The sequence below is a fragment of the Chamaea fasciata genome, unplaced genomic scaffold, assembly GCF_029207755.1.
Source record: "Chamaea fasciata isolate MVZ Bird 193981 ecotype frontalis unplaced genomic scaffold, bChaFas1.0.hap1 SCAF_29, whole genome shotgun sequence".
Lineage (NCBI taxonomy): Eukaryota > Metazoa > Chordata > Aves > Passeriformes > Sylviidae > Chamaea > Chamaea fasciata.
Window position 1 is genome coordinate 2391848 of NW_027094114.1, and position 27993 is coordinate 2419840.

At 49.3% G+C, this 27993-nt stretch overlaps 2 protein-coding genes across 2 annotated transcripts; one reads left to right on the plus strand and one right to left on the minus strand.

The window, feature by feature from the left end:
• Positions 1-501: 501 nt before the first annotated feature.
• LOC136302509 (olfactory receptor 14J1-like) lies at positions 502-26690 on the minus strand. Its single transcript, XM_066205982.1, has 2 exons — positions 26657-26690; positions 502-1436 (listed from the first exon to the last, which is right to left on the minus strand). The coding sequence occupies exon 2, from the start codon at positions 1432-1434 to the stop codon at positions 502-504; it is 933 nt and encodes a 310-aa protein (XP_066062079.1). The 5' UTR covers positions 1435-1436; positions 26657-26690.
• LOC136302547 (olfactory receptor 14C36-like) lies at positions 13561-14493 on the plus strand. The gene has a single exon (XM_066206021.1). It carries the CDS (start codon positions 13561-13563, stop codon positions 14491-14493), a length of 933 nt encoding a protein of 310 aa, XP_066062118.1.
• Positions 26691-27993: the final 1303 nt, after the last annotated feature.

Consider the following 27993-nt stretch of genomic DNA (forward strand, 5'->3'; position numbering starts at 1 on the left):
GGCCTGTCCCTGCTGCAGCCCTGTCACTGGCACCCCCAGCCCTGTGCCCGGCCCCGAGAGCCCTTAGGCCCTACAGCAACACCAGGGCCAGGAGGGCAGCAGGGCAGGGCCACGGGAGCAGCACTGGCAACACCAAGGGCTGCTGCTCCTGGGCACAGCTGCTGTGCCTGCCCTGATCTGCCCCCAGCCCTGCACAGAGACATTGCTGCTGCAGCTCCAGAGAAGGGAAAAAACCTCGGGATCTCCAGTGAAAACTCTCCTGGGAGATGCTTTAGTTCCTTTAAAAGCCACTGGGAGCGCAGTTCTTCACTGACACAGTCTGTGGCCACAGAAAACTTAGAGAGAAGGAAAAGAAGAAAGGACACAATGAACATCATTGCTTTGTGAACATCACTGAAAACTAAAACAAAGGAAAAAAACTGACAATCAAACCAACGCTATCAAAGATGAAACAATCATTACAAGTTTATTACAAGTGATTTGCAGAAACTGGCCAGCAGTTTAATGTTTCTGAAATCGTCCAGTGATCAGAGTCCACACTGCAGCCTTGAGCTTCTGATTCCTCAGGCTGTAGATGAGGGGGTTCAGGGCTGGAGGCACCACAGAGTACAGAACTGACGGTGCCAGATCCAGGGATGGTGAGGAGATGGAGGGGGGCTTCAGGTAGGCAAATGTGCCAGTGCTGAGGAACAGGGAGAGCACGGCCAAGTGGGGGAGGCAGGTGGAAAAGGCTTTGTGCCGTCCCTGCTCAGAGGCAATCCTCAGCACAGCCCTGAAGAACTGCACATACGTGAAAACCATGAACGCAAAACAGCCAAAATATAGAGAAGCACTTAGAACAACGAGTGCAAGTTCCCTGAGGTAGGATTTGGAGCAGGAAAGCTTGAGGATCTGTGGGATTTCACAGAAGAACTGGCCCACGGCATTGCCATGGCACAGGGGCAGGGAAAATGTATTGGCTGTGTGCAGCAGAGCATTGAGAAAGGCACTGGCCCAGGCAGCTGCTGCCATGTGGGCACAAGCTCTGCTGCCCAGGAGGGTCCCGTAGTGCAGGGATTTGCAGATGGACACGTAGCGGTCGTAGCACATGATGGTCAGGAGGGAAAACTCTGCTCCCATTAAGAAGAGAAAGAAAAACACCTGTTCAGCACATCCTTCATAGGAGATGGTCCTGGTGTCCCAGAGGGAATTGTGCATGGCTTTGGGGACAGTGGTGAGGATGGAGCCCAGGTCGGTGAGGGCCAGGTTGAGCAGGAAGAAGAACATGGGGCTGTGCAGGTGGTGGCCACAGGCTACGGTGCTGATGACAAGGCCGTTGCCCAGGAGGGCAGCCAGGGAGATGCCCAGGAAGAGGCAGAAGTGCAGGAGCTGCAGCTGCCGCGTGTCTGCCAATGCCAGCAGGAGGAAGTGGCTGATGGAGCTGCTGTTGGACATTTGCTGCATTGGGGTCTTGAAATCTGTTGAAGGAAGGAAGAAAGTGACTTTGAGGGAAGATTTCTTGCAGTAAAGTCTAAGGTCTTTCTCACAGACCAGTCCCTGCCACTAAACATATCCCCCTTGTCTATGTCTAGGAGAACTTCCTTCACCTTGGTTGCTCATGCCCTGATTGCTGCTGGCCAATGTTCAGTGAGGAGCCAGACCTTGACCTGCAGGACACCTGCAAGTCAGTCCTGACCCCCAGTCAGTGCAGGGGAACAGTGAGAGCAGGGGCCAGTCCTAGAGTTTGAACTTGAGTCTCCTCCTAAGGCACAGGAGACACCAAGTGAAAGGGATAGGGATTGCAGGTGGCAGAACAAGAGTTTCTGCTGCATCTGGATAGAACAGAGTCCAGTGAGGCAGGGGCATTGTCTGAGCCTTAGTGCAGACTGAGGGGAGCTGCTCTGTCCCTCTCTCCTGTTCCCCGCAGCCCTGGATTTGCACCTTTCTGAGCTCCAATCCTGTACTACCCTAGAAAGCCAGGTGACACTGCTGAGAGCAGAGGGATCCCTGGCACACAAAGTGGCCCCTGCCTTTCCCTAAATCAGGGAGATTCGGCTCATTCCCAGCCTGCCCAGCCCAGAGCTCCCCGGGGCAGAGGGAGCTGGGACACCCCATTGCTGTGCTCAGCCTGCACAGGAGGAGCCCAAGGGCTGGGCCTGAGCCTGCAGCTGGAACTGCCATTCCCAGAGAGCCCGTCAGCAATGCCAGCAGCACCTGGGCAAGGCAAGGAGAGAGAGAGCCGGGCCCTGAGGAAAAGCCTTTCCCTGCCCAGCCCTGCACAGCCCCTCCCAGGCAGCAGCAGTGCAGGACAGTGGCCCTCAGGCCCTGGTCAGCAGGGAATGGGCACATGGCAGGAGAGATGCCCTGCATCTCTGGGGCTGCTCTGCCGGCCCAGGAGGGGACTGAGGGCCCCGAGCCCCCAGGCTGAGGGCTGTGCTGGCTGGGAGGGGACACAAGAGCTGTGCTGCTCAGGGCAGTGTGTGCCCTGCAGGGCAGGGCCGGCAGGTGCCACATGTCCCCTGCAGCAGGGCTTCCCTCAGCACTGCCTCCCTCCCTCCCTGCCCACGGCTCTGCTGCTGGAGCTGTCCCAGCCCGAGCTGTTCCTGTGGCCCCGGGCTCCTTCCCTGCCAGTGCTGCCCGAGCCCAGCCAAGCCCTGGGCCAGCTCTGCCCTGCAGCTGCTCGGGGCTGCAGGGATTAAAGAGCAGCTCCCCCAGGCCTGGGCACCATGGAAAGGTGATGCTGGATGGATCTGGAGGCTGGGGAAGTGGAGGCACTTGCTGAGGTTCCCAGGAATACTCATCCTGATGCTTTAAGAGCCTCAGCCCTTGCTCTGCCCTGCACAGCTGAGTTTCCATTGCTGCCAAGTTGAGTCAGGGAAAAATGGGAGCACAGATTGAGGAAAGCAGAAACACAAGCAGGAAACTCCTTCCCTGAATGAGCTCATGAAAAGTCCCCTCAGAAATTACATGGGCATGAGCTGGAGCTCTGAGCAGCCCTGGCACACACAGCACCCTCTCCACAGCAGCAGGACCTACCCTGGCAGGAGTCACTCACTGCACCCACAGCTCCCCTCCAGCATCCATGGGAGCTCCCAGGCAGGCTGAGAGCTGCCCCTGGCAGTGACAGATCCCCTGGCCTGGCCAAGAGCCCTCAGGGCTGCAGCACCTGCTCTGCACGACAGCCCTGGGCACCCCTGGCTGCAGCCCCAGCTTCAGCCCCTGCAGCCGTCCCTGGCAGCAGGAGCCGTCCTGCCCTGTCCCTCTGACAGTGCCCAGGGCAGCTCCGCTCTGGAGCACATCCTCCCCCATAGCAGAAAGGGCAGCAGAGCCATCCTTACAGTGCTGTCAGTCCTGTCCTGGGTCAGCTTTAGGAGATCCCTGCAGCCAGAGACTGACTGTGTCTGAAGTGGTGAACATTTCTTCACGAAGAAGCTCAGAATTTTCCTTCCAGGTGTTTAAGTCTCTGTCTGCCTCACTGCTCTCAGGTACCTGCAGACAGTGCCCTCAGCCCTGTTGGGCTGGGAGTGGAGCTGCTCCTGAGTAGAAATGTCTTTTTAAAGCTCTTCTTGGTTGCCAGGAGGTGCCTCTGTTTCAGGAGCCCGGCCCAGCTCAGCAGCACAGACACAGTACCAGGATTTTAATGACCCTCTTGGGGCTTTGGTGTTGTTTACATCAGACTCAGTCCCTAAGAGAGTGTTTAAAAAACTTTCTGAGAACTCCTAATCAGATTGAAACTCCAAAGTTTCTTGAAGTTTTAATGGGTCCCACTGACAGACATGACTGAGAAAATGTCCCCAGGTTCCAGTTAGAGCAGAATATTGTAGGCACTGATGACAGGTGGGGACAAACAAGGCAAAGGTGTCTCTGATGCTGAGCAATCTTGCATGTGTTTCAAAATTGCAAAGGGCCAAGGCCTGAGCCCCAGCCCCTGCCAAGGCACATCCTGTCCCTCCCTCAGTGCTCAGGGCTCTTCCCGGCCCACTGGGATGTGGGGATGTGCAATGCCAAGGGCAGAACCATGGGGCAGCCCCTGCCAGGCTGCTGAGCAGGGACAAGGAGGCAATGAGGCCCCAGGCCTGCAAGGGTCACTTGTCTCCTCCTCATGGCTCAGGCCCAGGCCCAGCAGCCATGGCCAAAGTGCTGCAGGAGTTGGCTCTGTCAGGGCCTTGCAGCTGCTGCCCATCCCTGTGCCCTGTGCAGCCCAGGCTGTCCTACGGTGTCCGTGCCCTGCGCCTCTGTCCCTGCAGGCTGTCGTCATCCCCCGGCTGCCCCGCCTGGCTGGGCCCTTCCTTTGCTGACAGCTGTGCGTCCTGCCTGCCTCTGCCTGGGCACACAGAGCCTTGGGCTGCTCCAGACTCTTTCTGGGGGACGTGTTGCAGCACAGCACAGCCCTGCCCTGGGACAGAAATTCCTCTCCCTCTGTGTCCAGTCTGGTCCTCCACTGCTGCCCTTGGTACCATTCTTTATTTTTCAAGCTATTTTAGCTCTGAAGAAGAGCTCTAATATCTCTGAAACCACCTTTCAATTCCTGCCAGGCTACTCTTTTTCTATTCTCAGTTTTCACACCACTGAGACCTGGGCCCTCATTCTCTATATGAGTCATGTGCTTAAGGCCTCCAAATTTCATCTTGGGTGTCTTTTGTGTCCTCCAAGGTCTTTTCAGATTAAAACATTGTAATCATACATAACCCAAGAAAGACTGTGTTTATGTTTAGGCCTTTAGTGGCAGAAAAAGGGGAATGCCTTTAAAATGGATAAGGATAAATTTAGATTTGATATAAGGACAAAATATTTTATGATAGGTTGACAAGACAGAAAAACAGGTTGTCAGTGGGAGTGGATGTCCCATCCCAAAGGTGTTCAAAGTCAGGAGATATTAGCATCCTGCACCCTGGTCCAGTGATAGCTGTGCCTTCCCATAGCAGGGACATTTCAGTAGAGGATATTTTTGGGCCATTCTAATTAAAAAAAAAAAAAAAATTACTTCAAGGAAAGTTCTGACACTTCTTCCTGAAAGACTCACCAAGGGAGTCTATGGCAGAGCTTTCCTGCATGACCTTGCCAGTTGAGCATGGAGGGGTTCTGAGATACATGATAAGCATCCACAAAGGGCATTTGGAGCCTGTGCAAGATTTCCCATGGGATGTCTGAGAAAAGAACAGAGGAACGGAAAGGATTCAGAGATCAAAGTGGTTTTATGAGGAACAGGCATAAGAAAACAGAGAGAAAGAAGGATAAAAACAATATCATAATGTATAAAAAGCGTTTACACTATTTGCTGGTCAGGACAAGTTTTGGCTGTGCCCTGTAGCTGATCCCCAAAGCCTGTGGAATTTTCCTAAACCCTTGATTGCCAACAACTCTATGGGACAAGGCAGCTCTCTCTGCTGTAATACTGAGGGATGTCCAAGTGCCAGATACTGGAGTGGGGACCACAAACCATCAAAGTCTCAGCTTATATCCAGGCTGGAATGCTTGGTTCCTCCCTCTGGGCGGAGCATCTCACAATGGGATAGTGAGTCATGTGATAAGGCCTGATGGGCCCATTAGCAGGAGGTAGTCCAGGAGGGGGTCATCTGTGAGCTGTGCAGCAAAGGTGCTGATAGGCCCATTAACAGAAGATAAGACAGAGTGGAGAAGGCAGGGAGCACTGCCTCACCTGGTTTCAATAGTTCATGAAGATGGTGATAGAATATACTTCAACCCAGGACATTGCCCCTCTCCGTAGACACGTGAGCGTTGTTCGCTTTCGGGATGACCCCGGCTGTGTCGGGGGTACTGCTACGTGGACACAAGACAGCCGGTCCTGTCCTGCTGGGTCCCAGCAGTGCCTCGCAGCAGTCCTGCATCCCCATAAGGATGCCGACCAAGGGAGGTCCTGGAAGCTGAGGGAGCTGATTTGAAGCTTGCACGGGTGCCTACAGGTCAAGGCCAAGGGCGTTCCCTCAGGATAGAGCAGTCCTGAGAGGTCTCTAGAATTCAAAGAAATCAGCAGACAAATGCATTGTCCACCAAAAGCTCTTTGATTGGCAGGAGGTTAGGGCTCTGCACCCCACCACAAGGCTTCTTAGCCACGTCCAAATTGCAGTGGGTTTCTGTAGGAATTCTATCAAAAATACCTTGCGTCTTTAGACTGCTGAGATGATTCCATAGTCAGGGGCTTAGAAAGAAACACATTGCATCAGAATCCTAGACTTGAAGCTAATGTCCACCTGCTGGCCAGGAGGAGTCTCAGCGCACCAAAGCAGCTCATCTTCCTCACCCCTTCCCTGCACAGGGCTGATTCTGTAGCCGCCCTTAGGTCTTCCCCAAGGCTATGTCTATAGCTTTTTGTCAAGTCACTCTCTTGCCAAGTTAGGCTTCCAGGTTTTTCTTATGTTAACTGGTGCTAAGTACTTCTGGATATCTGTGCTAAGTACTCTTTCCTTCTGTCAATTGCCTATGCTTCCTTACATCAAACAAAGGCCTTGTTTCATTCCTAAATGTGCCTGATGCTGGCCCAAGTCTTTTGGCACTGCTTGCTTTCCTGTGGCATGTTCTACCTCCCCCGCGAGGAAAGAGGGAGCTGGAGAAAGAGCTTGCCAGGCTGCTCTCCGTCCTTTACCAGCAGTCTTGCTTAAGCGGACAAGTCCGAGCTGAGCGCAAAAGGAACAGCCGAGCACGGGAAGGGTGGGTGGGAAGGATGGTCCAGGAACCGTAGGCCTGGCAGCCTGAGCTTGCTGCCGGGGAAGGCCTTGGAGCACATCCTCCTGAGTGCCATCCCACGGCACGAGCAGGGAACCAGGGGGTGGGAAAGCTCTGCGGAGGGATGGGAACAGCTGCGGGTCTTGGCAGGGCATTGAGCTGGGGTTGGTGTTGCTGGGCGTGCTGGGGAAGGAGTCGTCTGGAAGAGGAGAGGTCTAGGTTGGAACTGGAGTCACTTTGAAGGCACCACCTGTGGTATGGCACAGCTTTGGTTATGGAGGACAGAAGGAATAGCTGAGACTTATCAAAAGCCTGATGTCTCTGTGGAAGTGAAGAATGACTCGAGAAAAATGCAGAACACTTCCACAAGCCAAACACAGGTCCCAAATGGGAAAACAAACAAAACCTTGTGACCTCCAGAAGGAGCCCATGCACCCTTGGGCTAGAGCACTGCAGAAGCCAAGACATAGAGCTTCACTGAGCCAGATGCTCACCTGGAGCACCAGCCCTTTGGTGCCTCAACATGGCAGATCAAAGCCCATTTCCCAGCTGTCACTGGCTGGGGCAAATGCTAGGTCCTGGCAGGACTGCAGCACTCAGCATCCTTAGCCAGCAGCAGCAAGTGCTGGCTGGGCAGAAACTTGCACCTCTGCCTTGCACTAAAGACAGCACCCTCCAGAACTGGCATTTTCTATCTCAGGAAAATCTGAGTCGGCTGTCACCACAGCTGTCGGGTTGTGGTAACTTTGCTCATTTTGCTCCTCTTTGGCCTCTTCTCCAGCAGAAGAGAGAGCCATCAGCACTGCAGGTGGCTGAGGAGCTACCACTAACTGTAGCAATGTATCTGCAGCAATGTATCTGCATAACTTGGAATACAAAGTGCTCAAGCCCAACTACCACCTAGAGATATTAGTTACAAGTAGCAGGTCCTTGGGAATATATCAAGGCCACAGAGACACAAACTGGTCTAAAAAGAAGAGGAGCCTGGGAAATTGAATACCAGGACAAGAAGAATGAGCTAGAGGCCAAGAAGGCTCGGAATTATAGCCAATCAAATTGCCTAAAGGATGTGTGCTGAGCCAACAAAGCAGACGAACCAATCAAGAAAGGCATGAAGGTGTGAACAGTGGTCTTACAGTCTATAAACATAGTGTAATGTAAATATGAAATGGCTTCTGCAGAAATCCTATTGGTTCTGTCGTTCAGAGGTACTGAGCTCCCAGAAGTATCATTCAGATGTATTTGCTGGCAGGCAGAAATGAAAATTCGGGACTCAAGCTGTAGCCCTAAAGAGCAGGGAGATGCTCGAGGAGGCACCACCTTTGTTTTAGCAATTCAGCAAGCGAGCGAGTCCTTCTGTGAAAGGAACAACTACCCTACTTGCCTTCCTTCTGGCACCTGAGAAGGACAAAGACCATCCCAAATGCAATTTGCAGGCTGCCACAAGTCTGTGCTTCTTGTGTCTTTTCAACACAGCTCTACCCAAAGCTGCAGCCACAGCTGACACCAGAGAGGAAAGCCCCTGAGAGCAGCAGAGTCTGTGGGGGCTGTTGTCATTTACCTCTCCTCCTGTGGCAGTGTTGAGTGCTTTACAAACCTCTCCAAAAGTCTGAGAAACAAAAGAGCCACAAAGAAAGGAGAAAGCGTTTAGATCTTGGAGTGCAAGCCAGCCCAGACTGGAGATCTCTGCTTGAAATGCCTAAAACCTGCAGGATGCAGAAGGGCTCTGTCAGAAGGCAGATGAGGCATTTTGCTCTCAAGTGCATGGCCACTGGGCCTGAAGCATTGAGGATTACTGCCTCAGCTCAGAAGGAGAGTTTCTTCTTTCTTCTCGGGTTTCAGTCTCTAAATTATGCAGTTCTAATCCTGACCATGGAGTATTTCCTTCAGCAAACTCTTGGAAAGAAAGCTTTGATAGGGAGTAGGTTTCTCTTTCAGGCAAGCAAGATTCTTCTCCCTCTGTACTTGTGGCCAGCTGATTATAGATACACAAAAATGCTAAGGAAATAAACACAGAGATGTCCCACGCTTGAGAGACCAGGAGATCTACCAGGTCCTGTTGCCTACTGCAGGCAAGACCTTGGCAGTGTGACAATTTGACAATTTGACAATTCCTCCTGGCCACGCTTACAAATTCTGACTGGTACTGAGAGATGGAACAATCTATCCTCAGTTTCTGAACATTTTTGCAGCTTGCCTGACTTCAGACTTGATAGATATTCTACCAGGAAAACACCTGGCCCATGGTTTTGTGGTCGGACTCACCCGCTGCCGATATTTTTGATTTTGATGTATTTTCTCATGGGATTTTCCACGCTCACAATTGTCCCTGAGGAAAACAAAATTCAAGATGCTCGCTTTGAAGCAGAGATCCCAGCTTCCAGGAGGAACAAAAGGCAGCCCCATTGCTGGGGCTCTGAACACTTTGTGGTCCGCTGGGTAACAACAACAAAACAACCAGACAGACAGCTCTGAAGTAGAAATGGCCAGCAGAGACTGATTTTCTCCAGAAGTTCCTCTGGGGAATCCTAAATGTCCCTGTGATATCAAACTGAGGAGGAACATTTGGTCCAGCTACGCTGCCAGGTGCACACAATACGCTATCCTTCAGACAACAAATACACAAGACGTACTCAGTAGCTCCAGGGAGTCTTCCTCAATCTGCTCTTGCTGAGCAGCAGCTGTGTCAGCGCAGGAGATGAACCGACTGCCCGGGATCACCGTCTCAGCTTGGGGAGCTAAGGCTCCTTGACACAATGCTCCTGCTGCAGCTGGTTTGGTGCAAGAGCCTGTGTAGATCTGGGAGAAGAAATGAGTTTGGTTCAGAAAGGTGGCTGGCAGAGATGACCCTGAGATTCCATTCCAAATGCCAGCCCTTAGGAAGATGCTGTCAGCCTGCCACACGCAGGGCTCTTCAAATGGATTTTTTGCACGTCCACTTCCCTTTGACTGGATGGCTCAAAGGCAAAGACTGGTTTTACTGGAGTTCATGGCCAGATTCATCTTCCATTTTCAGGGATTTTCTGAAGGAGGACTGCCACAAGGACCATATTCCACTTCCTCCCAAGGACCATATTCCACTTCCTCCCTCTTTTCCCCCTCCAAGGGCTGCAGACACACTTGCAGCTCTCTGTTCAAATGTTCTACCTCCTCCCACGGAGTGCTCTTGTCCTCCACCACATTCAGGTCATGCTCAACCGGCAGCACTTCTGGTGGAGGCAGTTCCTGTGGCTCACACCGATCCTGGGGCTCCTCCTCCTCAGTCATTTGCAGGAGGCCTTTGCAGGCTGCCTGGGGAGACGTCAGCACTTCCACCTCGAGTCAAACAGAACAAAGCAGTCAGAGACTACAGCTCGTCCCTGTCAGCCAAGAGTCATCAGCTGTGAGCAAAGGGAAAGAAGAGATTTGCAAGGGCTACAGACAGCTTGTTTCCATCCTTCGTCTTGGGCACCATGTTCCACTGTTAAAACACCACAGGATCAGGAAGGGCAGAGCCATGGGGGAGGGAAATGCACAGGGACTCCCCCTGGGAGGGACCTCGGGAGGTTTCCAGGCCAGGCCAAAGCACAGTCAGTGGAGAAAGGGACACAGGGAGGGGCTGTCTGTGTGCTCTGCCATGGCAGGATGAGATGCAGAGCTGCACAGACACCCAGACCATGTGGATCCCTGCAGGAGCTGATCTCACTCAGTGGCTCCCAGGCCTCTGCTGCTCTCTGGTTGCTCTGGTTTGATGTTCCCTGGTGGTCACACCCAGCCCCACACACACCAGTGCTGTGTGCACACACACCAGTCTCAACAGTGCCTGGGCCCCAAAGGACACAGGACCTGATGGTTTGTGGTCCCCACACCAGTATCTGGCACTTGGACATCCCTCAGTACCACGAGCAGAGAGAGCTCCCTTGTCCCAGAGAGTTATTGGCATCAGGGGGTTTAGGAAAATGGCACAGGCTGTGGGGATCAGCTGTAGGGCATGGCCAGGGATGGGCACTGACCATCACCTCTGAGCAAACCACCTTGATCCCCCATCCTTTCCTTCCTGGGGTCCTTTCTTAGATACTCCTTGGGAAATCTCGCACATTGGCCAAATGCCCTTTGTGGATTTCCATTGTAAATCTCAGACCCCAACGCAGAACCTCCCATGCTCAGATGACATCATGCTGGAAAGCTCTGCCATTGACCCCCTTGGTGAGGCTTTCATGAGGAGGTGTCAGAACTTCCCTAAAATTAAATGTTTATCTTCTGTTTTTTTAAAATTGGAATGGCCCTAAAATATCATGTACTGCAGCCCCCTTGCTGTGAGAGGGCACAACTACCACTGCAACAGATGGTTAAAGCTCCAGATCTTGAACAGGTTTTGGGATGGGGCACTCACTTTTGTGGACAACCTGTTCCTGTCCTGTCAGCATAAACACAAAATATTTCATTCTTATATCAAGTCTGAATTTATGCTTGAAATTTTAAAGGCTTTTCCCTTTCCACTGCCAATACAGGCTTGTAAAAATATGCCAATTTTTCTGGGATTATGACCACGATGTTTTAATCTGAAAAGACCTTGAAAAGACACAAAAATCTCCCAAGATATGATCTGGAGGCCACAAGCACAAAGCCCGTGAGACTAAGGGCCCTGGGCTCAGTGGTGTGAGTAGCCTGAGAGGGCCTGAAGGGGTGTTTCAGAGATGGTGGAGCTCTTCTTCATTGTGTGAAACTGCCTGAGGATGAAATAATGCCAAACAGATTTCCTGGGCAGTTCCAAACTGGACACAAGGAAAGAGGAATTTCTGTCCCAGGGCAGGGCTGTGGTGAAAAACATCCCCCAGAAAGAGTCTGGAGCAGCCCAAGGCTCTGTGTGCCCAGGCAGAGGCAGGCAGGACGCACAGCTGTCAGCAAAGGAAGGGCCCAGCCAGGCGGGGCAGCCGGGGGATGACGACAGCCTGCAGGGACAGAGGCGCAGGGCACGGACACCGTAGGACAGCCTGGGCTGCACAGGGCACAGGGATGGGCAGCAGCTGCAAGGCCCTGACAGAGCCAACTCCTGCAGCACTTTGGCCATGGCTGCTGGGCCTGGGCCTGAGCCATGAGGAGGAGACAAGTGACCCTTGCAGGCCTGGGGCCTCATTGCCTCCTTGTCCCTGCTCAGCAGCCTGGCAGGGGCCGCTCCATGGTTCTGCCCTTGGCATTGCACATCCCCACATCCCAGTGGGCCAGGAAGAGCCATGAGCACTGAGGGAGGGACAGGATGTGCCTTGGCAGGGGCTGGGGCTCGGGCCTTGGCCCTTTCCATTTTTGGAACAAATGCAGGTTTGCTCAGCATCAAAGACACCTTTGCCTTGTTTGTCCCCACCTGTCATCAGTGCCTACAATATTCTGCTCTAACTGGAACCTGGGGACATTTTCTCAGTCATGTCTTTCAGTGGGACCCATTAAAACTTCAAGAAACTTTGGAGTTTCAATCTGATTAGGAGTTCTCAGAAAGTTTTTTAAACACTCTCTTAGGGACTGAGTCTGATGTAAACAACACCAAAGGCCCAAGAGGGTCATTAAAATCCTGGTACTGTGTCTGTGCTGCTGAGCTGGGCCGGGCTCCTGAAACAGAGGCACCTCCTGGCAACCAAGAAGAGCTTTAAAAGACATTTCTCCTCAGGAGCAGCTCCACTCCCAGCCCAATAGGGCTGAGGGCACTGCCTGCAGGTACCTGAGAGCAGTAAAGCGGACAGAGGCTTAAAGCAACTGGAAGGACAATTCTGAGATAATTCACGGAGAAATCTTCACAACTTTTAAAAATTATGAACTTCTTCATGGAGAAATCCTCACCACTTCAGACACAGTTAGTCTCTGGCTGCAGGGATCTCCTAAAGCTGACCCAGGACAGGACTGACAGCACTGTAAGGATGGCTCTGCTGCCCTTTCTGCTTTGGGGGAGGATGTGCCCCAGAGCGTAGCTGCCCTGGGCACCGTCAGAGGGACAGGGCAGGACGGCTCCTGCTGCCAGGGACGGCTGCAGGGGCTGAAGCTGGGGCTGCAGCCAGGGGTGCCCAGGGCTGTCGTACAGAGCAGGTGCTGCAGCCCTGAGGGCTCTTGGCCAGGCCAGGGGATCTGTCACTGCCAGAGGCAGCTCTCAGCCTGCCTGGGAGCTCCCATGGATGCTGGAGGGGAGCTGTGGGTGCAGTGAGTGACTCCTGCCAGGGCAGGTCCTGCTGCTGTGGAGAGGGTGCTGTGTGTTCCAGGGCTGCTCAGAGCTCCAGCTCACGCACAGGTCATTTCTGAGGGCATGTTTATGAGCTCATTCAGGGAAGGAGTTTCCTGCTTGTGTTTCTGCTTTCCTCAGTGTGTGCTCCCATTTTTTCCTGACTCAACTTGGCAGCAATGGAAACTCATCTGTGCAGGGTAGAGCAGGGGCTGAGGCTCTTAAAACATCACACTGAGCTTTCCTGGGAACACGTCACAGGGACAGAGCAGCTCCCCTCAGTCTGCCGTCAGCCTCAGACAATCCTCCTCCACCCTGTTCTCCCCAGGTGCAGCAGAATCTCTCATTCTGCTTCCTGCAATCTTCATCTCTTTGCCCTGGAAACTCCCGTGCCTTATCAGGAGATTCTTGGTCCAAGTTCTAACACCAGGACTGGCCCCTGCCCTCACTGTTCCCCTGCACTGACTGGGGGTCAGGGCTGACTCCCAGGTGTCCTGCAGGTCAAGGTCTGGCTCCTCACTGAACATTGGCCAGCAGCAATCAGGGCTCCAGCAACCAAGGTGAAGGAAGTTCTCCTAGACATAGACAAGGGGGAGGTGTTCAGTGACAGAGAATGTTCTCTGAGAAAGGACTTTGACTCTTCTGTGAGAAATCTCCCCTCAAATGTCACTGTCTTTCCTCCATCTGCAGGTTGGGATGTCCAGACACAGCAAATGTCCAACAGCAGCTCCATCAGCCACTTCCTCCTGCTGGCATTGGCAGACACGCAGCAGCTGCAGCTCCTGCACTTCTGCCTCTTCCTGGGCATCTCCCTGGCTGCCCTCCTGGGCAACGGCCTCGTCATCAGCGCCGTAGCCTGCGGCCACCACCTGCACAGCCCCATGTTCTTCTTCCTGCTCAACCTGGCCCTCACCGACCTGGGCTCCATCTGCACCACTGTCCCCAAAGCCATGCACAATTCTCTCTGGGACACCAGGACCATCTCCTATGAAGGATGTGCTGCTCAGCTCTTTCTTTTTCTATTTTTCATTTCAGCAGAGTATTCCCTCCTGACCATCATGTGCTATGACCGCTACGTGTCCATCTGCAAACCCCTGCACTACGGGACCCTCCTGGGCAGCAGAGCTTGTGCCCACATGGCAGCAGCTGCCTTGGCCAGTGCCTTTCTCTACTCACTGCTGAACACAGCCAATACATTTTCCCTGCCCCTGTGCCATGGCAATGCCGTGGGCCAGTTCTTCTGTGAAATCCCACAGATCCTCAAGCTTTCCTGCTCCAAATCCTACCTCAGGGAACTTGGGCTCGTTGTTCTAAGTGCTTCTCTATATTTTGGCTGTTTTGTGTTCATGGTTTTCACGTATGTGCAGATCTTCAGGGCTGTGCTGAGGATTGTCTCTGAGCAGGGACAGCACAAAGCCTTTTCCACCTGCCTCCCTCACCTGGCTGTGGTCTCTCTGTTTCTCAGCACTGGCACATTTGCCAATCTGAAGCCCCCCTCCATCTCCTCGCCATCCCTGGATCTGGCATTGTCAGTTCTGTACTCTGTGGTGTCTCCAGCCCTGAACCGCCTCATCTACAGCCTGAGGAACCAGGAACTCAAGGCTGAAGTGTGGACACTGATCACTAGACAATTTCAGAAACATTAAACCGCTTGCTTATTTCTGCAAATCACTTGTGATAGAAGTCATTTTTGATACCACTTGTTGGTGTGGTTGTCAAGGTTTTATTCTTTCTTTGAGTTTTCAGTGGTTTTAACAAAGCAAGGCCATTGTTTGTGCCCTGTCTTGTTTTGTTTGCCTCCATATTTTCTGTGGTCAAAAGACTGTGTCCATGAGGAGCTGTGCACTCAGTGGCTTTAAACGAACTGAAGGATCTCCCAGAAAAGTTTTCACTGGAGATCCCTTGTTTTGTTCCCTTCCTTTGCAGCTGCAGCAGCAATGTCTGTGTGCAGGGCTGGGGACAGATAAGTGCTGGCACAGCAGCTCTACCCCAGCTGGCCACACCATTCCTGATCCAGGCAAGGAGCCATTGGCCTTCTTGGCCACCTGGGCACGCTGCTGCCTCATGTCCAGCCTGCTGTCCAGCAGTCCCCTCAGGTCCGTTTCTGCCTGGCCACTGTCCAGCCACTCTGTCCCCAGCCTGTAGCACTGCAGGGGTTGTTGTGGCCAAAGTGCAGGACCCGGCCCTTGGTCTTGTTAAACCTCCCATTGTGGGATTTGGGACCTGGATCCATTCTGTCCAGGGCCCTGTGCAGAGCCCTCCTACCCGCCAGCAGATCCACACTCACACCCAGCTTGGTGTCATCTGCAAATTTGCTGATGGTGGACTCAATCCCCTCATCCAGATCATCAATGCAAATATTGAAATCCACACTGGCTGGGTCTGATCCCTCGGCCATCCTTTGGGTGCCGTGTGATGGCACTCAAGGTGATCTGTTCCATAACCTTGCTGGGCACCGAGGTCAGGCTGACAGGCCTGGAGTTCCCCAGATCCTCCTTCCAGCCCTTCTTGTGGATGGGCTCACATTGGCACCTCCAGTCCTCTGGGACCTCCCTGGGGAGCCAGCACTGATGAGAAATGATGGAGAGCAGCTTGGGGAGCTCATCCACCAGCTCCCTCATCCCCCTAGGATGGATCCCATCTGGTCCCAGAGACACCTGTGAGCATCTGAGTGGCTCAGCAGGTCAGCAGCTGCTTCCTCCTGGATTACAGGGGGGCTGTTCTGCTCCCTGTGCCCATCTACTAGCTCAGGAGAACACTTTTCCTGAAGACAATCTATCTTAATTGTTGGAAACTGAGGCAAAGAAGGGGTTAAATACCTCAGCCTTTTCCTTATCTTTAGTTGCTATATTCCCTCCACCATATCTAATAAAGAATGGATGTTGTCCTGACCTCTTCTTTTCTCCTTTTGCTATTAATGTATTTATAAGAACATTTTTATTATCTGTCACCGAAGTGGCCTGGTTAAGCTCAAATTGAGCTTTCACCTCTCTAATTTTTATTGTGCATGACCTAACAACATCTTTAAACATTTCCTGAGTTGCCTGCTCATCTGTCCAAAGGGGATGCGCTGTCTTTTTCTCCCATGAGTTCCTGCAAAGGCCCCATGCCCAGCCAGGCCAGTCATTTTCCTTTCTAGCTCATATTTTGGCACAGAGGGACACGCTGTTCCTGCTCCTTCCAGATTTCTTTCTTGAAGTGTGTCCATCCTTCTTGGAATCCTTTGTTTTTAAGGGCTGTTTCTCTTAAAAATATCAGTACCTGATTTGGCACTCCCCAAATCTGCATCCTGAATAGACTGAAGACTGCTCTCTGTCAGGCCAGTGTACATGTTTTTTTGATGCCCCTCCTTTTTTTCACACACTATTTAAAACTCAATAATTTCATGGTCACTTTGCCCCAAAATGCCTCTTACCATCATTTATCTCCCACTAGCCCTTTTCTATTTTTGAACAGCAAGAGACAGAGCTTTCCTTGGCAGTGGGAAGAGAAGGAAACCTCCCCAAAACTTGAAAGGTTCAGTGTGGAGGTGATCAAAAAGAAAAGTCCCTCTAGGGCAGAATTTTGGTGCAGGAGGTGTCCCAGCGTGAGGCCGGGCCATGGCCTGGCTCTGTGTGCCAGGAGCCGGCAGCGCTGGGTGCAGGGAGCCCAGGGAGGGCACAGAAATGCTGGGCTGAGAAATGCTGGGGGGACAGTGAGATGGGCGTGTGCAGCCGGCCAGGGCACAGCAGCAGCACGCACAGGGGGCACAGCCTGCAGGACACATGGTCAAGGGCTGGGCAGGGCTAGCAGGGCCACAGGCACCCAGGCCTTTGTCCCCTGGGCTCTGCCAGCGCCTCTGGAGGCCCCACAGAAGGAACTTTCCTTTCAGGGCCTGCACTTTGCTCCTGCCCGGCCCCTCCCTGAGGAGGCTGGCAGGCCCTGCAGCTTTGTGCCATTTGTCCTTGCTGCCCCTCCCATCCCACTGCCCCACAACCAGCCCCGAGCCACCCGGGAGGGACAGGCCCTGCTGTGCCAGGCCTGGGCTCAGGGCTTGGCCTTTCTGCTCCCTCCAACCAGCCCAGGCCTTGCTCAGCATTGCAGTTCCCTGCTCACAGCCTGCGGCTCCCTGCAATCCTGGTTTCAAGGATCTGCTCTCAGCAGTCCCTGGGGAGCCTTTGGCATTCCCCGCCCTCAGTGGGGCCCAGGGAAGCTCCAAGGGACTTGGAGTTTTGCTTCTGCCTCCTTGAGCAGCTTCTTCAACCCTCTCTCCATGCCTAAGCGTCCTGGACTCAGCCCCAAATCCAGTGTGGGGCTCATGAAAATACAGAATACCTTCACGAGCTCTTTCTCTCTCTTCAGTTGTCTTCATGTCTCCAATGTAAGAAATAAAATACAAATTTCTAAACGCAGTTAAAGATTTCGACTGTAAGGTGCCTTCTCTCAGTTAAAATACTGGTGACCTTGTTATCTTGTACCTATTGAAAGGTCTCTTTTGTTAAATGCCGTGTACCCCATACCTGCCTTCTTTCGTTAAAGGCTACTTATTGCAGTATCTAGTACCTTTTGAAAGATCTGCTTTGTTAAATACTGTTTACCCCATACCCATTGTTATTGTAATGCTTTCCCTGTTAAATGCTATTTACCTCAAAGTCTCTTCCTTTAGAACTGTATTCTTCCCCGTCAAGTACCTGTTTCTGCCCTGCCGGCTCCCGCCCTTCTAGTTCCCGCACGGCAACCGGTGACTCCACCCAGTATGTAAATGAAGAAGACTCCCACGGACCTCAGCGCCCAGAAGGAGCGGAAAAAAACCCTAAAAACAACGAGCCAACATGAAACCAAGGGCTAAGACAAACCACTCTGGGTCGGCAGAACCATAGAGAACCTGACAGCAAGCAGAGCCGGATTCTGCCTCGTCACCATAACTTGAACAGCACTCGACCAGACAGGCATCTCTAGACCACGAGATATGAGTGTTTTTCCTGGGGTTCTGCCCAAGGAATGAATTATTAAAAAAATATGAATATTGCCCTAATGCCGATATCCAACTATGACTGACAAAAGACTCTCTAACAGTTTAAAGTTAGAAAATGTATGTTTAATTACGACGCCAGGCAGTGTGCGGGATAGCTCCCAAACACACGCGCCTCACAGAAGATCACAGGGCCTTTTTATGTACAGAAGTATTGAGTACCCAAAACACAAATGTATATTGATGACTTTAGTACATCCCATTCCCCGCTCCGTATGGTAATTAGCCAAAAGCTATTAAGCATGCGTGGTTTGTTCTCGTGTGGTAATTGGCTGAAAGCTATTAAGCATGCGTGGTTTGTTCTTTGAAATGGGTCGGTGGTCTTTTTTATGGGGCGGGGTCTCAAAATGATGAAGTAAGTGAGTCTTCTTCACTTTGACTTTTTAACCTTTTAGTGTTGTGTGACAACTGAATCCTGTTTTCCCAGGAGTATTTGATTTATGAATTCATTGTCCTTCTTGAAGCCTATTGATTAGTCAGAATACACAAACATAAGTTGACAGGCCTCATGATTTATCAGTTCCTTAAATCTGGCTTCTGCTTATCAAAAGGGAAGTCTATCTGTCTTACTTCAGCGATATCTGGTTAAACTAAAATCTTTAATTCTTCAAAATTAATGTTTCATTTTCCCACTTCTTCTTTAAAGTCAGTAAATTCTTTTACTCAATATATAGAGTCTTCTTCATCTATCCAAGTTGTACAACTAGTGTCCCTCAAGACTAATCCATATGCTTCTGATAGTGAAGTTAAGGCTGTTACTCTTCGTAGCATCCTCCAATTCCAAATAAGTATCACTACAGATAAAACTAAACTTATACTAACTAAAATAAGTAACACAATTATAGGGTGGACTAAGGTATTTAGTATACTGGTTGCTGTTGGAGACCACCCAAAAAGCTCATCCCACCAATGATGAGACACATGTTCCTCAAGCCTTTTAAAAACTCCTTTGATGGTCTCTGTGTCACGGTGTATTGTAATTAACATCTTTTTCCCCTCTTCCTTAATTTTTTTTAAGATTTCTCTCAATTCAGGATGTCTCATCAATTGAGTGACTAGAGTCAGATTCATTCTTATGGGCACAGGCAGTATCTTCTCCACGGTGGTTAGGTTAGTCTTTATATATTGATGTGATACTACAGGTGCTCGATAGGAAAAATCACATCTCCTAACAAAATTACAAACACAAAAATTGAATTGCGTCTCTTTTACAATTTGGTTATCTACCCTTATGATGGGGCATGCTGTCCTTAGACAGACGCACTCCTGTCCTGTATACACCAATGAAGTTTTCTGTTTGCCTGGATGTGTTTCAAAGTGACAAATATTTTGGTCTGTATCTAAACAAGTGTCTTTGTCACTTTCTAATGTCTTTTCACATATATATCTTAGTTGTCTCCTTGCAGTACAGGGTTCTAGATTAACAGTTTGCTATTTTCCTTCAATTTCTGTGCCCACATCCTGTGTTCAATAGGGTACAATACAGCTCCCTCATGGTTTAACCCTAAGGGCACTATTGGGTGTATTAGGTCCACTGAGGACTCGTGTATGGTTAAAACAAAGGCTGTCACTATACTAGTCTCAGGGTTATAGGTGAAATTGACTAACACCTACCAAAACTGAAGCTCCTTCTCCATATCAGAGGCATTGTCCCAAACAATTTTGCAACTTTCGGCAGGAAATGTTCCCTCTCCACCTTCTCTGATAACTGCAGCAGCCACTGATTGCATCCACAGTTGTGCTTGAGTACATCCTAGAGCTAGTGAAATGTTTTCACTAGCTGGACTTAGCGCATTAATTATTGCCTCATGATCTCGCTCTTCTGTGTTTTCCCATTCTGGTAGTATTTGGATCAATTTCCAATGATTGTTACCCAGTGCAAGTAGAGAGGATTGCAAAGGTTGCTGTAGTTGAACTAAATCATTCCCTACTGAGGCTAATTTATTCATCAGTACTTCAGAATCTATGGTATTTAGTACTCCCAACCCTGTTCCTAGCAATCCGGTGAGATCCCTCTTACTTCTAAAATTAGAAGGCATACTCTTTTGGAGCCAAGTGGTCCAGTCCAAAAAGGAGTTCTTGAGAGATGGAGCACATTCTGGTTATTTACTTGTACTCCCATTTTTACTCGTTTTAAAGACCACTTTGGGTTAATTATCAGCCCAATTTTGGTCTTATTGCACGCTCTTCTATTTTGAGTCTAAACTGAGGGCATTTACTCGAGTATTTGTCACAGCATTCAGGACTAATTCGGATGGGTCTCATGGGTGGGTGGTAAGCCTCATGGAACCCGTCCTGTACAAATGCATACTTACAACCCCACACATTTCTTCTTTCCCACAAGTTTGCATTCGTGACTTTTAGCATCTTATTTAAAGCCTTACGAGAGTAAGCATCGTAAGCTTTCCCTTGACACCTGTTTATCTCGGTCACATTGTACCTATGTGGTATTGCGTTGATTCTTGTTATAGTTACAGTAATTACTGCAATAATTACAATTTTCCACATAATGTCCATGATAACTATTAGTCTATCTATTCGTAGTTCCGAGTGAGCTTCAGCTTCAGTTCGTTGACGCCTGGTGTGATCTTCCAGATTCCTTCTGGGGCTTTCTTCACTCGGGAGTGATGGATCCAGGCTTTCTGTTCTTTGATCTTGATTGCAGTGAAGGTAGTAAGAAGCACCTGGAATGGTCCTTCTCACTGTGATTCCAAGGTCTTTTCTGCAAAAGACTTAACATATTCATAGTGGCCCATCTAATTCTCTGTTTTGAGCTCTGACCACATATTTCTCAATTTCTCTAAGTTTTCTATTCAGGGCCTCCATATACCTATGTAGGGTCTCTTCCCCTACTTGCATAGGTGTTGTTCCTTCTTGAACTGCATATGGCCTTCCATACAGTATTTCAAGAGGGCTTAGTTTCTCTTTTGCCCTTGGTTTTGTCCGAATTTGCAATAATGCCAATGGGAAAGCCTGGGGCCAGGGCAAATTTACTTCTTGCCCCAATCTCACAGTTTGTTGTTTAATCAAGTGGTTCATTTTTTCCACTTGACCGCTAGATTGAGGGTGGTATGGGGTATGCAATTCCCAATCTATTCCCAGGTGATTACTTATTTGCTGCACAATTTTTGAAATAAAGTGTGGCCCTCTATCTGAGGATATGGTGGCTGGAACTCCAAACCTCGGTATTATTTCTTGTAACAGTGCTTTGGTTACCTTTCAGATCTTAGCTGTTCTGGCAGGAAAGGCTTCTGGCCATCCTGAAAAGGTATCGGTTAACACCAATAAGTAACGATATCCTCCCTTCCTGGGCAGCTCTCTAAATCAATATGCCATTGTTGCCCAGGTCCACAGCCCTTCCCAATTTGTCCCACTTTAGGCTTTGGAGTATTTTTGGGATTAGTTTGGAGGCAAAGGCTACACTGACGAATTACTTGTATCACTGTGCACTGCAATTTCCTGGACACGATCCTTTCTTTTAAATAGTTATACAGGGCATCTATTCCCCAGTGTGTTTTCTCATGCTCCCTCTGTACTAATGCCCACAACAAATAGGAGGGTACTACAAGTTTCCCTTCTTCTGTTACAGCCCATCCCTCCTGGTTATAACTTGCCTTTTCTGCCTTAATGAGTTTCTTATCCTTTTTATTGTATATTGGCTTACCCTCAATAGAAATTTTTCCATCTGGAATTAATGCTGCTTCAATTGTCTCATCAGGTATCTCACCTTTTGCTGCTTCTTTTGCCTCTCTATCTGCCAACATATTCCCTTCTTCCAATTCTGAGCTCACCTTCTGGTGTGCTTTGATATGCATGATGGCTACCTTCTCAGGTAATTGTACTGCCTCCAACAGTCTCAATATTTCTTGTGCATGTTTAATATCCTTCCCTTGTGAGTTTAACAGTCCTCTCTCTCTCCAAATGGCTCTGTGGGCATGCACGACTCCAAATGCATACCTTGAGTCTGTGAAGATATTAATTCTTTTTCCTTCTGCCAGCTCTAGGGCTCGAATTAAGGCTATTATCTCAGCCTTCTGTGCAGAGGTGTTCGTTGGTAATGGTTTGGACTCTATTACCTCTCTGCTTGTGGTAACTGCATACCCAGCATGCCTCTTCCCACTGATGACATAGCTGCTCCCATCAGTAAACAAGGTTTCGGCATTTTCAAGCGGGCTATCTTTCAGATCCGGGCGACTGGAGTAGGTGGCTTCAATGCTCTCCAGGCAATCATGGATCACTGGTTCTCCCATACTTCCGCTGAGGAAGGAAGCTGGGTTCACAATGTTAGTTACCACAATCTCAACATCATCCTGTTCCACCAGTATAGCTTGGTACTTCAGGAATCTCTGTGGGGAGAGCCAATGCCCCCCTTTTGCTTCCAGGACTGTAGACACTGTGTGAGACACTAGCACTGTCATCTTCTGGCCCAGGGTGAACTTGCGTGCCTCTTGGATGTTCACTGCCACTGCTGCAATGGCTCTGAGGCACCCTGGCCACCCCTTAGCTGCCATATCTAGCTGCTTAGAGAGGTAGGCAACTACCCTTTGATACGGGCCCAGGTTTTGTGCTAGTATCCCTAAAGCGATCCCTTGCTTCTCGTGAGAAAACAAAAAGAATGGCCTACTTACATCTGGAAGTCCCAAGGCTGGTGCTGACATGAGGGCCTTCTTTAGCTGGTCGAAGGCTCGAGCTGCTTCTTTGTTCCACTGAAGGTCTCTGCTTCCTTCTGTGATCAAGGCATACAGAGGTTTAACAAGTAATCCATAATTATAAACCCACTGTCTGCACCATCCTGTGATGCCTGAGAAGGTTCTCAGTTCTTTCACTGTCTCAGGCTTTGGGGTCTGGCATATTGCCTCTTTGCGATCTTGCCCTAAGGTTCTCTGTCCAGCACTCACTTCATAGCCCAGGTAAATTACTGTTTGCCTCACCGTTTGGGCTTTCTTCTGGGACACCCGATACCCCTGTAGGCCCAAAAAGTTTAGGAGGCTTACCGTCCAGTCCACACATGTTTCCTGGGTCTGGGTGGCTATTAGGAGGCTATCCACATACTGGAGCAACTGTCCTTCTCCTGGTGGAGGTTCCCAAGACTCCAAATCCTTTGCAAGCTGTTCCCCAAATATGGTGGGGGAGTTTTTGTACCTTTGAGGCAAACACACCATGTGAGCTGAGTTTTTCGTCCAGTTTTGGGGTTCTCCCACTCAAATGCAAAGATTTTCTGGCTGGCTTCATGGAGAGGGAGGCAAAAGACAGCATCTTTCAAATTTAAAACAGTAAACCAGGTTAGTTCAGGGATTAAATGAGTTAACAATATATAAGGGTTAGCAACTCCTGGATACAAGTCTTCAGTTATCTTATTAACAGCCTTTAAGTCTTGTACTAGCTTGTATGATCTGTTAGGCTTCTTCACTGGCAAGATAGGAGTGTTAAAATCAGACTGACACTCTTTTAGTAGTCCTATCTTCAAATGTTTTCAATAATTGGACTAATCCCTTCTCTGTCTTTCTTCTTTAGGGGGTATTGTTTAACTTTTACTGGCTGCCCTCTTTCCTTAAGTTTGACCTATACTGACAGTGCATTCTTCGCCCTGCTTGGTATGTCAGAAGCAAACACCCCAGGAAACACTTGATCTAATATTTTCCTGAAATTCTCTTCTTCATTGGCAACTTCAATTTCTTTGGTTATCATTATCAAGCTTAACAGCTCTACATATTGCTGATCTTTTACCTCCAAAATAATTTTCCCATTCTTAAATATTATTTTTGTCTCCAGCTGCTCTAGCAGATCTCTGCCCAAAAGTGCAGATGGAGCTTTAGGCATATAAAAAAAATCAATGAATTCCCCATTGTTTTCCAATTTATACTTCAATGGTTTGCAAAAAATAAGATCTCTCAGATTGGCCAGTCGCTCCTTTTACCACAACATAGTCATTGGTTACAGGTATTAGGGCCATATTCAGCACTGAAAATGTTGCCCCTGTGTCTATTAAGAATTCTCTCTTTTTTTTTTTTAATGCTTTTTGATCTTATTCTAATTCTTAAGTTTCACTTGGTATTCTTCTGGTACAAAAATATGCTGGCCACACTCAACTTTAGGAATTTGTACTGGTTTCTTTAAGATCTCTGAAATCCCATTTTCCAGCAACTCAAACATTTTACCGCTGCGTAGGCTTATAGTTCCACTCTTAGGTACTAGCCACCTGTACCTTTATCGAACCCACAAGCCTTGACAGACTGCACCACGAAGCACAGTCCGCTGATTACAGTAGCAGCCCCTCCTTGGGCAGGGAACTCTTCTGAACCAGCCTCCCAATTCTTGTGCCTCCTATTTCTGGGAATATATCAAAATCAACACAAGAGAGAAAAAACAAAGAAACAAAACTAAACAAAAACTAGTTTGTTAACCTTAAAAAGGAAAAAGTTAGCTGTACTTTCAGCTGTTGAGGAAAGAATTACAGTTAAAAAGCAAAAAAAGGAAAAATAAAAACAAGGCTCGAGACATAAAAAGCAAAAAAGAATTCTTTTCAAAATAAGGCTCGAAGCATTACCTGTTGTGAAAAGAACTTATGGTTAAGAAAAGGATAAACGTCTTTTTATTAAAGCAAACAGACAAAAAGCAGAAACAGACAAACGAAAACTTTTCCAATTAGTCAGGCACAGTTTTAGGCTCACAAAGGAAGCAGCCAAGGTGGCGGGGGGGGAGATCCCCCATGATTCTGAATACATTCTTAAAATCCCACAGACTTCGGCTGGGACACAGCACAGACCCTCCTGCAGGAAAGCGGGGGCGGGGCTGGATCCCACACTCCCCCTTCGCTCTTCTGCAGTCACAGCCGAGGACTACAGCACTTTGAAGGTATTATCACACACTCTGGCAATTGCAAACTTCCATTCGACAAAAATCCCTCCTCGTTTTACAAAGAGCTGGGAAACATAGCCTTAGGCTGTGAGTTCAGCCTGTTGTCTGACTACCAAGGTGACACTAAGTACCCTTGATCACCGGCTATGTCAGGCATGGATGCGAAGAGACGGAAAAAAACCTCCTTGCCTGTTTTGTTCCCTTTTTTTTTTCTTCTTTTTCTTTTTCTTTTTTTTTCCTCTTTTTTTTTCTCTCTACAAACAGTAAACAGCTTATTCACTCACGACGCTTTTCTACTGAACAACAAACTGATCGAAGTCACACTATCATTAAACGATCAAAGCTAGCACACAGCCTTCCCGTGAGACGCCACAGCCTTCCCAAGTCCCTCCGCCTTCTCAGACAGAGGTATCCCTCTGCCAATCAGCGGGGGTTTTAAAATCTCTTACGTGTTCCAAAAACACTTACAGAGATTAGTAGCACATTCCAAAATTACACAAACCGAAACGACTACTTCACAAGCTTTCACAAACCGCAACACAAACGGTACAAAATTGATCCACAATCACAAAACCTCGGGATCACCAAACAGACACAGGTCTGTCCGCAATACACACACACACACATCCAGTGCGCGGGACCACGACTCAAGACGGGACCCTTTGCATCTCAAAACTCAGATTATGCATTACCATGCATTATGCACTAGCCCCTCAGATTATGCATTACCAAGGTGCACCTTTAAACTACAAGCCGAAACCGGAGCTAGTACTGCTTTAAAACCAACAAGACCCAAGACCGGCGGCTCTGCCGCCGCCGTTGCTGCCCCTCCACTCGGGATGCAGCCACCAACTACCAGGTTCTTTACCTGGAAACAAAACAACCATCTACAATACTCCGCGGAGTTTTTCCAAAACTCATTCAGGCCTCTGTTTTGCATAAGACGTCTCTTATGACTTACAAGCTGCCTCTATTCAAAGGTACCTGTCTTCAGTATTTGTTCTTTATTTTATTTTTTTTAAACATACCTTTTTGTCCGTAGTTCCAGCAGGCTCTGGTCTGTCTCCGGGGGTGTCAGGGGGGTCGCAGGAGCCTTCTACCCAGAAAATCCTGGGGGGCGCCCAAAAGGGTCCTAGACGCCGATGGCCCCCTCGGCGAGAGAGAGCATCTCCTGGCTGGCTCGCCAAAATGAATTATTAAAAAAATATGAATATCACCCTAATGCCGATATCCAAAAGACTCTCTAACAGTTTAAAGTCAGAAAGTGTATGTTTAATTACGACGCCAGGCAGTGTGCGGGATAGCTCCGAAACACATGCGCACCCACAGAAGATCACAGGGTCTTTTTATGTACAGAAGTATTGAATACCCAAAACACAAATGTATATTGATGACTTTAGTACATCCCATTCCCCGCTTCGTATGGTAATTAGCCAAAAGCTATTAAGCAAGCGTGCTTTGTTCTTTGAAATGGGTCAGTGGTCTTTTTTATGGGGCAGGGTCTCAAAATGATGAAGTAAGTGAGTCTTCTTCACTTTGACTTTTTAACCTTTTAGTGTTGTGTGACAACTGAATCCTGTTTTCCCAGGAGTATTTGATTTATGAATTCATTGTCCTTCTTGAAGCCTATTGATTAGTCAGAATACACAAACATAAGTTGACAGGCCTCATGATTTATCAGTTCCTTAAATCCGGCTTCTGCTTATCAAAAGGGAAGTCTATCTGTCTTACTTCAGCAATATCTGGTTAAACTAAAATCTTTAATTCTTAAAAATTAAAGTTTCAGTGGCCGCAGGCTACGGCGCTGATGACGAGGCCGTGTCCCAGGTGGGCAGCCAGGGAGATGCCTAGGAAGAGGCAGAACTGCAGGAGCTGCAGCTGCCGCGTGTCTGCCAATGCCAGCAGGAGGAAGTGGCTGATGGAGCTGCTGTGGGACATTTCTTCACTCTGGGCATGGTGGACTGTTGAAAGAAGACATTGAGAAGCTGTGACAGATTTCCTTGATTCAATCCTATTTTATTAGGAATTCCCTCAAAAGTATTTCTGTTGTTTTGCAGAAAATTCAGTAAAGTTTTATTTTTGAGTTCATTTTTGTGCTGCTTAGTTACTGCCACATCTTCAGCATTGCTCTCAGCCTGAACACTGGGGAGCCCAGAGGGAAAACAGAGCCTGTGCCCCAGTGCAATCAGACCAGCTGGTCCTGCACAGGTACCCTTTGCTCATTACACCTCCCTCTACTTCAGGGTGATTGGACTTAAACCTTTCTTGAAAACTAAAGTGGACTATCTGTAAGCTGCAATTTCAAAATTAATTTCCCTACACTTTTCTCTCCCTTTTTTTTCTGTGTTGTTGTATAGGAAGGGATATCCAGGGCTTGTCTTGCTCTCTACTACCTGGAGTTGTGCCTACTGGGAGCTGTTTCTCTCTATCCAAGCCTTGTCCCTGCCAGTGCTCCCAGAGCCCAGCCCAGCCCTGGGGGCTGAGCTCGGCCCTGCACACCCCTCCCAGCCCAGGCCACTGCCCAGGGGCATCTCCCTGGCAGCAGAGCCTTAAGGGCAGCTCAGACCAACAGAGATGCTGCAAGCCAAGGTGCTGCTGCTGCTGTCTGTAGGTAGAGGAGGGTGAGGAGGCACTTTCTGAGGGAGATCTGAGACAGATCTGCTGATGCCCAGGGTGACAGTGCAGGAGTCTCAGTGACACAGGCAAAGCTGACAGTCCTTTCCCTTTCCTTTAGGACAAAGCTGAGAGCAGTCCTGGCCATGCAGCACCCTTTCCACAGCAGGAGGAGTCTGCCCTGCCGGGGTCACTCCTTCCACCTCCAACTTCACCCCACGGTCCATGAGGATCTCCAGGCAGGCTGAGAGCTGCCCTTGGCAGGTGGCAGATCCCCTGGCCTGGCCAAGAGCCCTCAGGGCTGAAGCACCTGGTCTGCACAACAGCCATATTCCTAAGGAACCAGCAGCCCATCCCAATGAATAGGGTGAGTTACACTGATGGTTGTCAATTCCATTTCCTGCCTAGAAATCCTGAAACTGCTTCTGAATGCTGCTCCCCTCTACTCTTGGACACCGACCCACACAGAGCTGGGAAAAAAATCCCCTGGCCACTGGCTTACAAGTGAGTTATGTCAAAGTTAGAGCTCTGTGGGAAATCTCTATCCATCCCTATCCTTTTAAAATACCTGTATGTGGAGGTGTGCATAGATGTGTCTTATATGGAAAGGAAGGAGTGCACAAGCAACATGACTGACAACTTCACCCTGTGTTCATTCCATACC